This window comes from Perissodus microlepis, chromosome 13 (assembly GCF_051167445.1).
Source record: "Perissodus microlepis isolate ML-2025 ecotype Zambia chromosome 13, ASM5116744v1, whole genome shotgun sequence".
Lineage (NCBI taxonomy): Eukaryota > Metazoa > Chordata > Actinopteri > Cichliformes > Cichlidae > Perissodus > Perissodus microlepis.
Window position 1 is genome coordinate 27,070,513 of NC_140473.1, and position 16,334 is coordinate 27,086,846.

The 16,334-nt window shown below is 41.1% G+C and overlaps 1 protein-coding gene across 1 annotated transcript; it reads left to right on the top strand.

Moving 5' to 3' along the window:
• Positions 1-218: 218 nt before the first annotated feature.
• On the top strand, positions 219-6,502 carry LOC146375260 (retrovirus-related Pol polyprotein from transposon opus). The gene is made up of 2 exons (XM_084948985.1): positions 219-5,577; positions 5,875-6,502. The coding sequence occupies exon 1, from the start codon at positions 219-221 to the stop codon at positions 3,471-3,473; it is 3,255 nt and encodes a 1,084-aa protein (XP_084805111.1). The 3' UTR covers positions 3,474-5,577; positions 5,875-6,502.
• The last annotated feature ends 9,832 nt before the right edge of the window (positions 6,503-16,334 follow it).

Consider the following 16,334-nt stretch of genomic DNA (forward strand, 5'->3'; position numbering starts at 1 on the left):
TTTCTCATAGAGAACTGTTCTCTATAAAAGAGGTACTAGACATCGAAGGTGCGGCTGGACAAAAGGTACCATATGTGGGGTACATTGAGGCTAAAGTTCAGTTCCCTGAAAGTGCTTGTGGCACAGACAAGTGTTTCAACATCCTAGCATTAGTTAGTCCAGATCAATCATGCAATGATAAGTTTTCTCTTCTTGTGGGCACAAATGTGTTAGGTCCCATGATACAGGACTGTCAAAAAAAGGGTGGAGCAAAGTTCCTGCAGACTCTACCCATTGACACCAACTGGGTCATGGCATATACCGAATGTTTCAAACAGGCTGACCCCCATGGAGACGAGGTCAAAGCCCTCCGTGTTGCACTCTCCAGCAAGGTACCGGTGCATTTGAAACCAGGTGAGGTGTATACTTTGAAAGCCATCTGCCACACTAAGCCTGGGAGCGATAAATTTCAAGCGCTTGTGTGTAGCTTGGAGGACACACCCACACCAGGGGGGCTTATCATCTATGACCAGATAGTCGATGTAAAACCTATGTCCCACTGTAAGTTTAAAGTTGCGGTCAAAAATTCCTCTCGGCGGGGCATCACACTGTATCCTGGAACAGCTATTGCTGAGTGCTCCCCCATTGATTGGGCAGTTCCTGTTGCACTCTCTGATCTGAACCCCCAGCCCAAAGATGCTCCTCTGCAGGCACATTCCCTGCTAGCTTCTCATAGCGAGGACGGTAGCCAATCTGCTGTACCTCTTGACCTTGATTTTGGGGACAGCCCGATATCACCACAATTTAAAGAGCACATACAGGCTAGAATTGTCAAAGAAGCATCAGATGCTTTCTCGAAACATGATCTTGACGTTGGTAGTGTGACGGGGGTCAGTCATCGCATTGAGTTAGAACCTCATGTCCCATTCAAAGAGCGGACGAGACGTGTTTCACCCGCTGATTTCAATGACTTGAAAAGACACCTCCAAGACCTTTTGGCAGCAGGCATTATAGAGGAGTCACATAGCCCCTATGCCTCTCCAGTAGTGCTTGTTAGGAAAAAGAATGGGGAACTGCGAATGGTTGTAGATTATCGGAGACTAAACAACCTCACCAAAAAGGATGCATACCCATTGCCTCGTATAGAGGAGACGTTCACGCTGCTCTCTGGTTCAAAATGGTTCACTGTTTTAGATCTCAAGAGCGGGTACTATCAGCTTGAAGTTGAGCCATGTGATCGACCCAAGACAGCATTTACAACGCCGTTTGGAACATGGCAATTTCGGAGGATGCCTCAAGGCTTGACTAACTCCCCTGCCACGTTTCAACGGACCATGGAGAAAGTGATGGAGGGAATTAACCTCCAGGAGGTTGTTGCATTTCTAGATGACCTTATAATCTTCTCCAACTCACTGGAAGAGCATGAAGAGCGGGTGATGAAGGTCCTTAAGCGCATTGCTGAGTTTGGTCTGAAGTTATCCCCTTCTAAATGCAAGTTCTTCCAAACCTCCGTGAAATATCTGGGGCATGTAATATCTGCCCAGGGGATCCAGCCTGACCCAGACAAAATTACTGCTGTGAAAGACTGGCCATGTCCACAAACTGCCAAAGAGCTTCGGTCATTTCTAGGTTTCACGGGGTATTACAGGCGGTTTGTGAGGGATTATTCTTGCATTGTCAGGCCTCTCAATGACTTGTTAAAGGGAGAACTAGCCCCCAGGCATAAAGGCCAAAAACATTGGCCACGAACAAAGTCACCCTCACTTGGGGCAAAATGGACCCCTGCCTGCGAGGCTGCTTTTGGCCTTATCGTTGAAAAACTGATTTCAGCACCTGTTCTGGCTTTCGCCAACTGGCAGCTCCCGTACGTACTACACACAGATGCCAGTATGTCAGGCCTGGGGGCAGCATTGTATCAGGTTCAAGACGGCCAGACTCGAGTAGTAGCTTATGCTAGTCGTGGCCTCTCCAAAAGCGAAAAGAATTACACTGTACATAAATTAGAATTTCTCGCCCTCAAGTGGGCAGTAAGTGAGAAGTTCCATGATTATTTGTATGGGGCTAATTTCAAGGTGCTGACTGATAACAACCCTTTGACATATGTGTTGACCAGTGCGAAGCTTGATGCTACAAGTCACAGATGGCTTGCTGCTCTGTCGCTTTACAACTTTGACATACACTACAAATCTGGCCAACATAACACTGACGCTGACGGGCTCTCTAGGAGGCCTCATGGACCCTCAGAGGAGGACGAGGAGTCCCTGGAAACAGACAGAAAAATCTCCAGCATGCTGGAATGTGCTAGCTTGTCCCCTGAGGAGTTTAAAGTTCTCGATGGGGAGGCAATGAGTACTGTGTGTAAGCGTCATAGTGTCAATGTCAACACGATCTTAGGTGAAGGCACACAGACAGTCGACACTGTAATCCCTGCCGTGGAAACACTCTTGTGCAATGACAGTGCGGTTCCTGATGACCTTGAGGATCCGGTCCCCATACCTGGCCAGTCAGCCCTACCAGGGATGTCTATGGTGGACTGGTATCAGTTACAGAGAAATGACAGCTCTTTAGCCCGCATCATAGGCATTTTAGAGACTGGGGATGAGACTTTTGACAGAAAGTCTGAGGAACCTGAGGTGGTTCTGTTTTTACGGGAGAAATCCAAGTTACTTCTAGTTGATGGGGTGCTATACCGTAGAGTTTTTGATCAAAAGGGGGAGGCCTTCCATCAACTTGTCATCCCTAATAGCCATCGAGAGAGAGCCTTCCAAGGTGTTCATGACGAGACAGGTCACATGGGTATTGAGAGAACCTTAGAACTGGCTAGAGCGAGGTTTTACTGGCCAAAAATGGCTAGCTACATTGAGAACAAATGTAAAACATGTGAGAGGTGTGTGAAACGAAAGGCACGAGTGCAGAAAGCTTCTAAACTTGTCAACATCAAAGTCAGTGGTCCCCTTGAGTTAGTGTGCATAGATTTTCTGACAATAGAACCCGATTCGAGAGACACCAGGAACATCCTAGTACTAACTGATCATTTTACAAAATATGCACAGGCATATCCCACGAGAGATCAGACAGCGAAAACGGTGTCCACAGTGTTATGGGAGAACTTCATCAGTCACTACGGGTTTCCTCGCAGAATCCATAGTGATCAAGGTGCTTGTTTTGAATCTGAAATAGTGGCAGAGCTTTGTAAACTAGCAGGGATTACAAAGTCCCGTACGACACCCTACCATCCACGTGGAAATCCAGTGGAAAGATTCAACAGGACTCTGTTGGACCTCCTCAGAACTCTGGAGGATAAGAAAAAAGAGGAGTGGAGGAAGTATGTTCGCCCCCTTGTACATGCTTATAACTGTACAAAACATGACGCAACTGGAGAAGCGCCCTTCCGATGTTTGGTAGAGAGCCACGCCTTCCGATTGACCTCTGTTTTGGACTTAGTCCACGTGGCCACAGCACCAGAACGCATATTCAGTATGTACGAGAACTAAAGAGTAGGCTGAAGTATGCATACGACCTAGCCTCAAGGAATGCTGAGAAGAGACAATTGTTGAACAAAAGACGCTGGGATGCTAAGGTTACTGCCCTTCCATTGGAAGTGGGTGACAGAGTCCTGGTAAGGAATCTGAGCCTCAGAAAGAAACACAAAATCTCTGATAAGTGGGAGCCTATTGTGCACATCGTTGTTAAGCAGCCGGATGAGTCTATCCCAGTTTATGTGATTAGGCCAGAGGATGCAGAGGGCAGAGAGCGAGTTCTGCATCGTGACATGCTTCTTCCCTGTGGGTTCCTACCGGTTAACCTGCAATGTGACAGTCAGGATGTGCTAACCAGTTCGGTTCAACCTCTCATGAGAGCGGATGCAGGGAGCACCACAGAAGAAACTCAGCTGGAGGAGGAGTTTGGGCAAGACGAGGAAATAAACTTTACATCCAGCCAATTTCCTGACAATGACTTCTTGGCGGATCAAAGGGATGTTCTGGGAGAACAGGAGGCATCCCAGCCACAGTATCCTCTGAATCCTGGGTAGGGCTGCCACAAACAATTATTTTAATAGTCGACTAGTCACTGATTATTTTTGCGATTAGTCGACTAATCAGATCATGCATCCATTGGACGTACAGCTTATTGCACCAGCATGCATCTGCTCTTATATAACTATTATTAGCTTACAGCTTTAAGTGTTTAAGGTATGTGCTAACTAAAAATAAAGACAAGATGATAGTTTGTTTCGGTGAAGTTTAATAAACTCCTTGCTATCTAAAATATAACAGGACACCGGAGTAAATTCTCAAGAATCTCACACTTCTGATAATCAGCTGTCTGCTTGACTTTTATTCAGCTGTGCAAAAACTATAACTTTGATCTCAGCCAAACCGATTTACTCAGGAACAAATAAAATACTAAAAAAAGCCAAACAATAACATTTTTAAGTTATCTAAGTGACATATGTTTAACCTGAGTAGCGAAAGACGGCGGTGGGTTTGAAAACGATTTGCCGGGAGTCCGGTGTTCTCACGGGCTCTAGTGAGCCTTTCCCCCGGCTAACTATCGAGCTAGTGGGTAACAGACGTCACCGAAAACGTCGAACCGCTTTTGAAAATATGTGGCGTCTTGATAAACTGAGCAGATATTTGAGGTTTACACAGATACATTCTCGCCTGAAAATATGTTAAGCGTTTATTTTGTGACCCAGAAAGAATAATAAGAGTAATATTAAAACTAACTAGCTGCCGCCATTGTTGGAAACTGAGCAGGGCTGCGCTATGAATTCTGGGACAGAGCTACTTCTTCGGGGTTTAACGGCAGCTGGCATCCTTGTACATGCAGTGCTGCCATCTTCTGTTTCAGTCCGTTATTACACTCTTAAATCCTACTACTTATTCCTGCGTCTTTTGGGATGTTACAAAGCTTCAAACGACGCGTCAACTATTAAATCAGTCGTCGACGATTTTGATAGTCAACGTAATCGTGACTAGTCGACTAATCGTGGCAGCCCTAATCCTGGGGCACCTGAATTCATTCTAGATCTGACAGGATCGGAGACAGCAAACGCTGAGGAGGTGCTCAGCCCAGCCCCAACATGTGGTAGGCCACAAAGGAGGAGAGTGCCACCGGCTTACCTCAGTGACTATCAGGTCGGCTACAAAGTCGATTGTAAGAATCACAGTTTCAATGCGCCGATGACACTTGCATTGCTCAATAACTTTTTCCTGTCATTACAGCAACAGATTGCTAGGTTAGTGCAATCTCTGTCAGGTGATAGTGACAGGGACGTCACACTTTAAGCAGGGGTGGATGTAACCCAGTGTTAATTTGGTTATCTGATATTGTGTGATATTCAGTATATATGTATATATCTATATTGGGTGTTCAGTTATAAAATGATTCTTCAATGATTTTGAGTTTTTTTTTTTTATTGCTATTGGTTTGCGGCTGCTTTACGACAGTCGACTGTGGTAGTACATCCTAGTGGGAGGGGCTATGAGCTCACGTGGCTTGTAGCTGTGCCAGAGAGCAAGCTTGGGTGAGCTAGGGGGAATATCTCCTTCTGCAGTAGCCTTAAAAAAAGACTATTGTTCGTTCTCCTGCCAGGTAAAAATCTGTTTCGTATGTATATTATACTATTCCATGTGTTATCATGTGTTTGCTATGATGTGATGTGTAGTAATGGTTATTAAGGTGCTAATCGCTAATCGGGGATAAGCTAGCAAGCTCGACAATTAGCCGCTATGCTAAGCGGACGTTGGTAGCCAAGTTCGTATGTCACTGTGGGGTTATGAGCTCACGTGGCTTGTAGCTGTGCCAGAGAGCAAGCTTGGGTGAGCTAGCGGGGAATATCTCCTTCTGCAGTAGCCTTAAAAAAAAGACTATTGTTCGTTCTCCTGCCAGACGCCTCGCTGCTGTGCTGCCTTACTGCTGTGCTGCCTTACTGCTGTGCTGCCTTACTGCTGTGCTGTCTCGCTGGTGCCATTAAAGGACAAGCGGCTGCCATCCATTCATCCATCCGGACCTTGATTATTTGGACCGAAGTACTCACACACACGCCCGCACTCAGTGCCATACACTCTCTTTATTTTGCTGGCCAGCTAACACCATTGGTTTTTTTTTGTTTTGTTTTTTTGCATTCACAAAGACTATCCAAAGACATTTTGGTTATTGTCAAATAGATACTCTCTGATTACAGACTGAGGAGGTTGTGGTGTTACAACCCCAGGACTGAGAAAAAAGACTCTTTACATAATATATTCACTTGTCTCCTGGTTAGGAGAAGTGACTATTGATGGAAATATTATTTTCTTCTTGTCTTTGTTTACATTGTATCCCAGAGAAGTTTTAAGTTGTTCAGGTTGAAACATTTGCACTTAGTCGGTTAAGTTTTCTTTGATGTATCAGTGTCAAGCTGATGTTCAAGAGGGTATGTTAAGGACAGATGTGCTCCAGTCCATCAATCCTTCAAAGTGCTGGACACCGATGGTAAATTGCCATCAGACCCTAAATAAATTGTCCTCTGCTGTTATCCATATTGCTTCACTCATTCTTTGGTGAGTAGACGTATTGGTTACATCTGCACCACCGATAAGTCATGGTTTAAATTAAAACGGTAAACTGACAATTCTCTGTAGTCAAGTCAAATTTTAAGATTTTTGCATACTTAATCACACAGAAATATATACATGCACACAGCTGCCTTCATGACATGAAGCTGTCATCCTAAAGTAAAAAGTATAAGCCACAGAAATGAATAAATCTATAAAAATCAGGAAGAACGGTTGCAAAACATTTAACATCAATATTATTTTTAAGCATTTTAGTGACACATGGTGAAAGTAGACCTTTAATTTTTTATACTTCTTTCTATATGATACATTGAAGTCTTGAGGTGACTCTTGGCTATTAAGCTAAGAAATAATGTTTATCTCAGGTGCCCAAAGAGCTCATCCTCTTGTATGGCTGCCAGAAGGTGCATTACATCACCTGAAAGTCCTGTGTCCCCAACAGTTGAAAGTCAAAACTTTTACACAACAGATCTGTGCACAGCAGCAGCTGTCATCATTCCCCTTTAAACAGTTTTTACAGGGTAGCCGTTCTCACACAGGGACACTTTTGGATGCAAGCCCCTTAACAAGACAATAAAAAATTAATTTACAGAGGGTTTTTTCAAAGCGCTTTTCCAGTCATGGCTGGGAACTTCTGTGCAAATAACACAAAGAAGAGCATGATTTTGACCTCAAGTCAGCAGGGCATTCAGATTCAAATTAAACAGCTTTTACTGTCTCTGCTTGTCTGAAAGAATAAAATAACCAACAACATGTAACCTCCTCGAATCTCTTTTTCTGTGTTTTTGTGTCTTTACTCCTTCTGAGGTCAGAGAAAGGGCAGTCACTTGTTTCACTTTGGAACACCTGCCATGTTCAGCTGGTACAGCTTGTGTGTGTGTGTGTGTGTGTGTGTGTGTGTGTGTGTGTGTGTGTGTGTGTGTGTGTGTGTGTCATGGTCGCCCCTGTCCTCCAGGTCCACCTGCCTTTTCTCCACATCTCTCGTTCTTGCTGCTCCTTCTGCCTCTCTGTCTGTGTAAGTGGGTGAGCGAATGACCTTAACGTGTGTCTTCCAGAGATGGGCATGGTCTCTAGGAACCCCCGGGAGACACACATGTCATTCATCCATATTCATATTATAAAGCACAGTATTTAAGCTTGGATTTTACCGGATTGTTAACCTTGTCATGTGGTAGCGTTGCTCAGTTACTGTTTGATTGAGTAAATTCAGTGTCACACTCACTCACCTGTTTTTTCTGCTTACGCGCCACCTGGAAACCGTGCCCGAGACCTTGTTACCTGTTGCCCACTTCCACTACACTTGCTGAAAATATAACTTCAAGGCAGTGAGGATTCCATTAATCCCTTCTTGAGGAACCAAACCCACATCCTCTTAAACTGACCTCAAGCTGCTGAGAGCTACAGTCAGAGACTGTGACTATATCTGCTTAAGTACCATTTAGCTTAGCTTTAGCTTTAACTGCTCCACATATTAGCTGCATACTTACCAACTCACTGAACCTGTAAATACCTGCTTACAAAGAGTTGCAATTGCAAACCTCTTTGCCAATATTCCTCGTAAACTCCCATGTACTCTACTCTGTAGCGTAAATTTCTGCTTAATTTGTATTGAGACTGAACTTCCTCATGTGTCCTGTGCTTGTATCCGTTTAGGTAACCTTGACATTGTGCTTGGTTCTGTGTGTATTAGTGCATTAAAAGCTGTGTTATGTTTCTGTGGGAATCTTTCTGTTTACAGCCATGTGTCTGACTTGTGTGTATGTGTGTGTTTGTTCACTTCTATTTTATGTGGTCAGGCTGCAGAATGCATTATGTCATTTGTTTCTCTCAGTCTCCACTTCCCTCCCTTTCTCACTCACAGTCTCCTGTTTGCCTTTCTTCTCCCGTTGACATAATTGCTTCAGTGTTTCAAACAGTGCTGCACACTAAAGTAAACCTACCTCGCTTTAAGCTCTTAAGCCACTTTAGACTCACGAATAACAGCTCAGTTGTTACTGAAAATAAAATAAAAAACAAAATGCAATTTTGCTTAAAATTTACACATTTAAGTCTATAGAGAACGAGACATAAAGCTATATTTAGACTAACATTCACCATCCCCTGCAGTATCTTTTTTTCTTCAGTGCAGAAATGGTGCTGGTTTTTGCTGTATGCTCCTCCAGCTGAGCTAAATGGGAAGCATGGGATCTTTATTTTTTATTTATTTTTGAGCCTCCTCAATCTTGTTGAATCTCCCATGCAGCTACTCAGTTCTTCTATGACCTCCAATCTTTGCTGAAGGTCCTAAGTACAGGAAGACTGCTGCTCACAGTTTACACCATCATGCTGTATGTGTTTCCCAGCTGGGGTTTCAGATCAACATCACAAGGGGAATTAAATGAGGATAAACTTTCCTGTTCAGCTTTGTCTTCTGCTGGTCCCCAGTGTGTTTTATTTGATGTTTTTCTGCTTCTTGCACTTGGAAGATACAAATTAAGACTTTTAAGACAGACAACAAGGCCCTAGCCGGCCCTGTTAGCAGGTAACGATCAATAGTGTGATAAGCAGAAGAAGATAGAGGGAACCATCATAAAACTGTCAACATATTCTTCCTTTCTTCATAAAGAACAGAATTTTTAAGCTTTAACATATCTTGATAGAGTAAGGTTTCTTACAATCATTACTGCTGCCATGAAGCCCAGAGTGGCAGCATCTGCTTATTACATAGAAGCGCTCTGGTTGAAAGCTTCCCACACACAGTGGCCTGTGTCACAAACGGGTTCCTTAACCCTTTAAAGCCGGTCGGAGCGGGCACGCTCCGTTTTGCGTAACTGTTTTTAAACCCTGGTAGCACTGCAACCACGTAAGCTAGCACAATAATTTTTTTTGCATATGAAACCAGAGGAGTTGTACTTACATCTTATGCCATCAGCTTGCCCTAGGTCACGGTTTCCTTCCACATATAGCTTTGCAAAAATTGCATAAAAAGCACTTGCAGCAACAAAAACATAATATTCCAGAAACACGCTTTGCCAATCCGATCAGATGTTCGTAACACTTCCTACTTTGGAATTGACGTCAACGTGAACTATCGCATATCCGCCATTACCTGCCCAAAACCGGAAGTGACGTCATTTTCGCAGAAATGTATTTTTTACCATCAGGGCCTCATAAGCCTATACTGGTGTTTTTAAAAGTTATGTTTGACTTATGGTTGACTTTCTGTGTCGTATCTGGGATTTCGTTATAAGTCAAATTGCACTGTTGGAAATAGTTTGTTTTGATGCATATGCTGTTTTTTTTGCAAATTTGCACTATAATATTTATTTTCATTTTTCCTGCAGTATATAAAAATTGGTGTATTTCAAAAATAAAACTATGAAGACACTCAAAATAAATTTCCTGTGGTGGGAAACTATTTTGTGCAACTTTTTTGTATTTACAGTTTTTAGGGATAAGCCTCTTAAATTTCTCTAACTAGAAATATATGTTAAAAAAACAAAAACGATTTTAAATTTTTTTTGTAGTTTATTGCACTATTTTGTAATTTATGTAATTACTATACACCTAATGCATACATATTATTAAAACTTGGGCTATAATGGTTGTATTGATTTATAGCAACTTGAAATGCTCCCAAAAATGGCTCCACAACATGTAAAAATCTAATATAAGCTCTGGCGGACTTGGTTCTATGGTAGGTCTTAAAGGGTTAAAGGGGAAGCCTTGATCTGTTTACTATTACAGGTTTTCTCAGTTAAAGAAGAGCACAGTTTGTGTCATGTTGATAATCTTGATAGACTTGAAAAATCTTATTCAAATATGAGATCCTCAACTTCAGTTCTGTAGCTCTGACTTACTGGCATCAGCTCTAATTATGTCATTATCTAAATCCACTCTTTCTGACCAGTGTGCCAGTGGTTATCAAATCATTAAGTAGATATTAGGCTTCAAAGAAAGGACTATTTTTCCAACAAAATAACCAATATGCTGAGATGGCACCAAACAAAAAAAAAAAAAAAAAAAAAAAGCAATAGCCAAACTTTCAAACATGAGTTTTAAAAATAGTAGTTTAGAAATTACATCAAGGTGGTTACATTTACTTAGTTTATGCAGTCAGCTGTCATACGTCAAAACACTGCATGAGTGTGTGAGTTGTCTTCAATCAGATGTTTGAGGTGAAATGACAGGTGGAACTGTCGCTGAAAGTCTTTTATGTAAACAGATCTAGAATAGAAGAAAGAACAGGCACAGATATAGGATCCCTCTAATCTGGGTGTATGATAGTCCTTGAGGAGTGACAGACAAGACAAGAGGTAACTAGAAGAAAATAATGAGAGAAATATAGTTAAAGTCCTTGAGGAGGCAGAAAAATGAAAAATGGGAATTTTTTTTTAAAAAATGGAGGGAGAAACAGGCCTTGAGTTGAGTGCTATAAACAGACATTAAGGGAGTGGAAAAAACAGAAGCAAGCATGCGAGAAAACAGTAAAGCCAAGGGTAGTCTGCGAAAGGAAGGATTAAATTGGTAAAAAATGAGTACGAAACGAGTGTCAGCAAGTACACAATAGAGACAGAGAGGGTCATGCTAGAATAATAATAGAGAAAGTGAACTGGGAGGAAATAAAAGAAAGACGAATAAAAGGTTAGAGACGTGAAAGGAAACAAGAGAGTCGTGCTTGGTTATTGATGGATGTACTATTGGTGGAGGTTGAGATGGAAGAGCACATTAATGAAAATGAGAGATAAATGAGGGGATGGGTGTGGGGCTGGAGGGGTGGGTGCAAGTGTCTTGAAACCATATGAAACATTTCCCACCCTCTCAACCATGAGATTGAAGCGCTGCACTCTGTTTGCAGGTTTAGAGGCAAATAGCCCAGTATAAAGAGAAGCAGAGCGACAACAGACAGCGGCACAGTGGATCTGAATCCAGCCAATTTCATCCATTACTTTTACCTGCAATAGAATAATCCTCATTATTGAAATTGCATTATAATAAATAATACATTTCATTTCTTGATGATTTTTTAAAATTGGAAGGTTATGTAAAATATATCCATGCAATCCATGTATGTGTGAAACCTATACACACCCCAGCCCACAGGGAAGATGTCATTGAGTAGACTGACAAAACACAAGAGTAACAGAGTTCTGCTTGTTCCTTTTTTGACTATTAATAATAATGTTGGGCTTAATAAAAAGCATATTTTAATCCAAACTATTTCTCCCATAAAACTAATTAAGTCTAGTTCTCCCCTAATTGAAAAAGCTCTTACCACAGCACCGTCATACAGGCTTAGTAATTTCCAGCAGAAATGTTTACAGTTTACAAGGCTTTTCCCACATAGTCTGTATGTCTTGCTCTGCATAATCATCCTAGCTCATGCTAGATGAATATGGAGAATCTGGAGGAAAATGACAAGATTTTTGGTAATGGAAGCTTCCTGCTGTCTGCTTGTAGTCCACATTTAGCCCACATCTTATTAAAAAATATATTAGCACCCTTTGGTTGCATGCAGAGATGGTGTCTGTGAGTTACAGGTTGCATTTGCCGGATTCAGTCACTGGCTATTGAGACTGAAAATGATTTTGCTTTTTTAAACATGGCTGCTTTTGTAAACGGTGACCAGGTTACAAAACTGCAAGTCACTACCCATTATCTGCAAAGTCAGGATGCTAGCTGCCAGGCCACCACATTCTCATGATATTATCGTTCATCTATAGCTTACACATATGTTTCATACATTTTTAGAGAGTAAGGAGGGAAAAGTGAAAGAGTTTTAGTTTATTTGTGATAGAGGAAAAGGTAGGGAGGTGGGATGTAAAAAGGGAGATAAACTACAGTTGGAGGAAGGTTAAGGAGACAGGCAGCTGCTCAGTCAGAGCTCTAGTGACAGATCGGACGTCTGCTCAATACTGCAGTACATTTCTGAATTATCTCACCTTCGCTCATTTCTGCCCAGCCTTCTCTTCGTCCATCTGTCAGTGTAATGCCTGTTCTTTCTTCTCATTTCTTTTTGGCTTGTCTTTCTCACCTCCTTATCTCCATCTCATGGTATCCTCTGTTCTCCTTTGCCATCTTCCATAAACCACATGCAGCCTACATTCTCCTGGTGCCATTCTCTTATTCCTCTATTTCTCCTTTTTATTCACATCTTCCCATCCTTCACAGAATCAACAAAACTCTTACTTTCTTCTTATTGCTTTCCCCACCTTCTCCTTTTTCATTAACCTTAGTTCCTACTGTCCGCTGAATCCAACTTCCACTGCTGTTTTTCCATCTGCTCTTCCCTCTTTCACCCTTCATTACTCTCACTGTCTGTTGCTCTTGGCCAGGCTGTGTGGGGTTTTGGGTGTTTAATATAAATTACTGTAAGTAATTCAAAAATGGTAATCAATAAATTTAATTTAAGTTTTTGCCCTTTGGTTATTTCCACTGAGCTTTTTTCCTGACTCAACTGAAAATTGTGATTCTCTAGAGTCACACGTCTAAGCTTCCAGAGCACCATGCAGCTGTTGAAATCATGTAATTTCTCACTACAGTATTTTCACCTGTCATTATGCACGAATACACAATGTGAAACAAATCTGAGAAAACTCAAAATACCAAAAGAACATGATTCAATAAATGTTTTAAGTTTTCTCCACTTGTCATTGTTGACCTTACTTTGAAATAACCATCTCAAGGTGCTTGATGTCTGACACGACAACCCAAACCAGACAAAAGTGGAAAAGAAGAATTCCATTTTGGCAGGAAATAGAACTCCAAGAGAATCGGGTTCAGGGAGGGGCAGCAAACAGGACAAAGCACCAATGACGATATATTTACACAATTTTGGACTGTGGGAGTGAAGACTTTATTTGCATGGGAGGCCATTTCAATACTAAAAAGTAAACAAAAATTCATATTTATTTAATCCTTTCTATTTCTGACTTTGATTTGCCAATCTGGCCAAGTTGGCCAAAAAAGCTGCATCTGTGACTCAAACTGCAGTTCAGGATCTAATAATTAGATCAGGCTTGCAAACACACTTCGTCAGCTTTTCTGTGGAGTAAATCTCTCACTTTTCTGATCACAACAATTCAACAATAAGGTTACATTCACTTCCTGGTCGACTCTGTTTACATACACATGCATTTTTGCTTTTATCTAAGTTTTTTTTTTTTTTTACATTTGTGATCATGTTGGTTGTTTCACGCAACCAACTTCTCCAGCTAGGACTTTCCTTTCACTAACAGTTTCATTCATTACAAAAATAATGAATTTAGTGATTCATTCATTTTGGATTGCCACTCTTATTGCCTCATATACTTGTTACAGGGGCATATCAAATAATTTACCTTCATAATTACCACCATTAAGCTGTTAAGCTCAATTTCCTCAGATATATAGATTGAATCGCAGATACAGGTAGAATCACAAGTTATGTGTGTATATATATTAAAATGAACACACACACATATATACATATATATATACACACACACACACACACACACACATAAGAGAGATAGAGAGAGAGAACTTTGATAGTGAAGTTAAGGTCCAAAGGAAGGCTGGGTAAGGCAACAAAACACAAAATCAATATAAACAGTATTGTCTGATCTTGTTTAAAAATATATTGATATATCTTAAAAAGTAATTTGTTGCTCAGCCCTGGGACATATGGGAATATTACACTCATGTAGCCCTGGAGAGACGAAACACTTTGGGCCTTCAAGATATTCAATTAAAAAAATGTTCAGCTATATTTTGAGTCTAGCCTTCACTGTATATAGAGGTCACTCACTACCATTTAGGAGACAGATTTCCAGTTCTTTCTTAAAAGCTAACTTCAGCTATTTTTCGACCTGAACGCACTGTTATCCACCTTTTCCATCATTCTAATCGATTCTGGCCAAAATCTCATAACTTGGTCCAGTGAAGACATGTTCCTTGGCTGAGTGCAGCTCTCCATTACATTCCTTAAGGGGCAAGGGGATACTAAAACCTCAAATCCTCAAAAGGAGGCACTATTGATTGCTTAGACTGTAATTAGACACACTGGTACAAATATGAAACAACATGATATGGTCATGCTTTATGTAACCCGGGTTAAAAAGATGCATAAATAGTAAAAGATAAGTGAAGTCTAAGAATATAAATATCAAAGAGTTCATTTATTTAAATTTTCTTGTATATTAAAAAGGTAAAAGTTCATGTCAAATGATTAAAAACATGTTTGCATTGTTTAAAATAAGTTATCTTTCTTTTCTTGTGAATTGTTTGTGAGAAATGTAATTTCCTACGGGGATAAGGTCTGTGAAGGTAACACAGGGTGGAGAAGGAAAAAGAGAAAAAAAAGAGAGCGCAAGGAGAGAGAGCGGTGGTGCGTGAGTTACACGGAGCATCCGGAGAAGTTGGCTTGTTTTTATGTACTAGTAGTAAGTGTGTTTTGACTTTTCGGACAGATAAGTCACAGTGTCGGTAAGTTAGTGACATGACACGTAAAGTTTCGGCGTGAAGCTGCTGGACTGTGTGTTTTGTTTACTGCAGCCGTGCACGCATTAAGTTAAAGTGAGGCTAACCCAGCCATTCGCTAATAAGGACTACTGTAGGCTGCCGTTTCGCTAAAGTTGTGGAACGTAACAAGCTGCAGAGGATCGTTACCGAACTGGATAACGACGGACACACCCCAGATAGTCACTCTGAGTGCCCGCGTCACTCAGAGTACCTCTGGCAACGTGGGAAGCTAAAACAGGTAGCTTGTGGAGCACGTGGAGATCACAGACCTTCCTCATCTTTGTGCTACTGCATTCAGAGCGGAGTGTTTCTGAAGGAGCTGAAGACAACTGGTTGCCTGGATTAATCTGGTGGCAATTGCACGTTTCACAAGGTACTGAGTTTATTTATTTATATTTTGCTCGTTGAGTGAAGAACTTCCGGTTGGGAGATCGTTTTGGATTTATACTGGAGCAATACAGGCCTGCAACGTAGGGTTTATCTCTGCCGGCTTTAGGTTTAGTTTGGGACTATAATTGTTTTATCACTGGTGGTTTACACTGTATGTGTGGAGATTCTGTGTACAGTGTGTAAATTGCTGTGTGTGTTCTTTGGTTTGCCTGAATACTGAAATCTGCCATTTTATTATTTTGTTTTCACTGTTTGGTAAATTAAAGGAGGGTTGCAATGCTCTACATGGTGTATGACCTGATTTACTGCACTGTAGACACTAGTGTTCATTTTTGCGTGTAGTGCTACTGCTAAGGAATAAGCTTCATTGATCCCAGAAACAAAAGAGAAGTTAATTTAAAAATATCGTACAGAGTACACTAGAAAAGAACCCGAAGCCCATTTATTTAATGGTATTGAGTAAATGAGGGCTACATTTAGAAAAACACTTAATGCCACCCTAGCCTTTGCTCTGGAATTTGTATGCTTTTTGTTTTTGTCTTGAAGTGATATTTATGCCACTAAAAAGAAAAAATGATTTCTTTCCATTTCCAGAGTCAGTGTGTTAACAAAAAAATGGTTACTAGGCTTTTTTGAATGGATCAAGACATCAGTAGCATCGCAGAGTTAGGCGGAAGAGATTTCGCTGAAGAAAAATAGTGTTCATTTTAAAAATCGCAAGAGATCAAATATGATTTCAGAGAAAATCACATACCAGTGAACAGAAATGGACAGTAAGTTATTTCATTTTGCAGAAAGGGAAAATCTGCAGGACTTCAATAAAGGAAGGTGGACTACTCCTCTGTGTCACAGCCATCATTTAGTTTCATAAGAATGGCCTCCTTTCACACAGAAATCTTCTCTATTGCAGCTCTAATACTG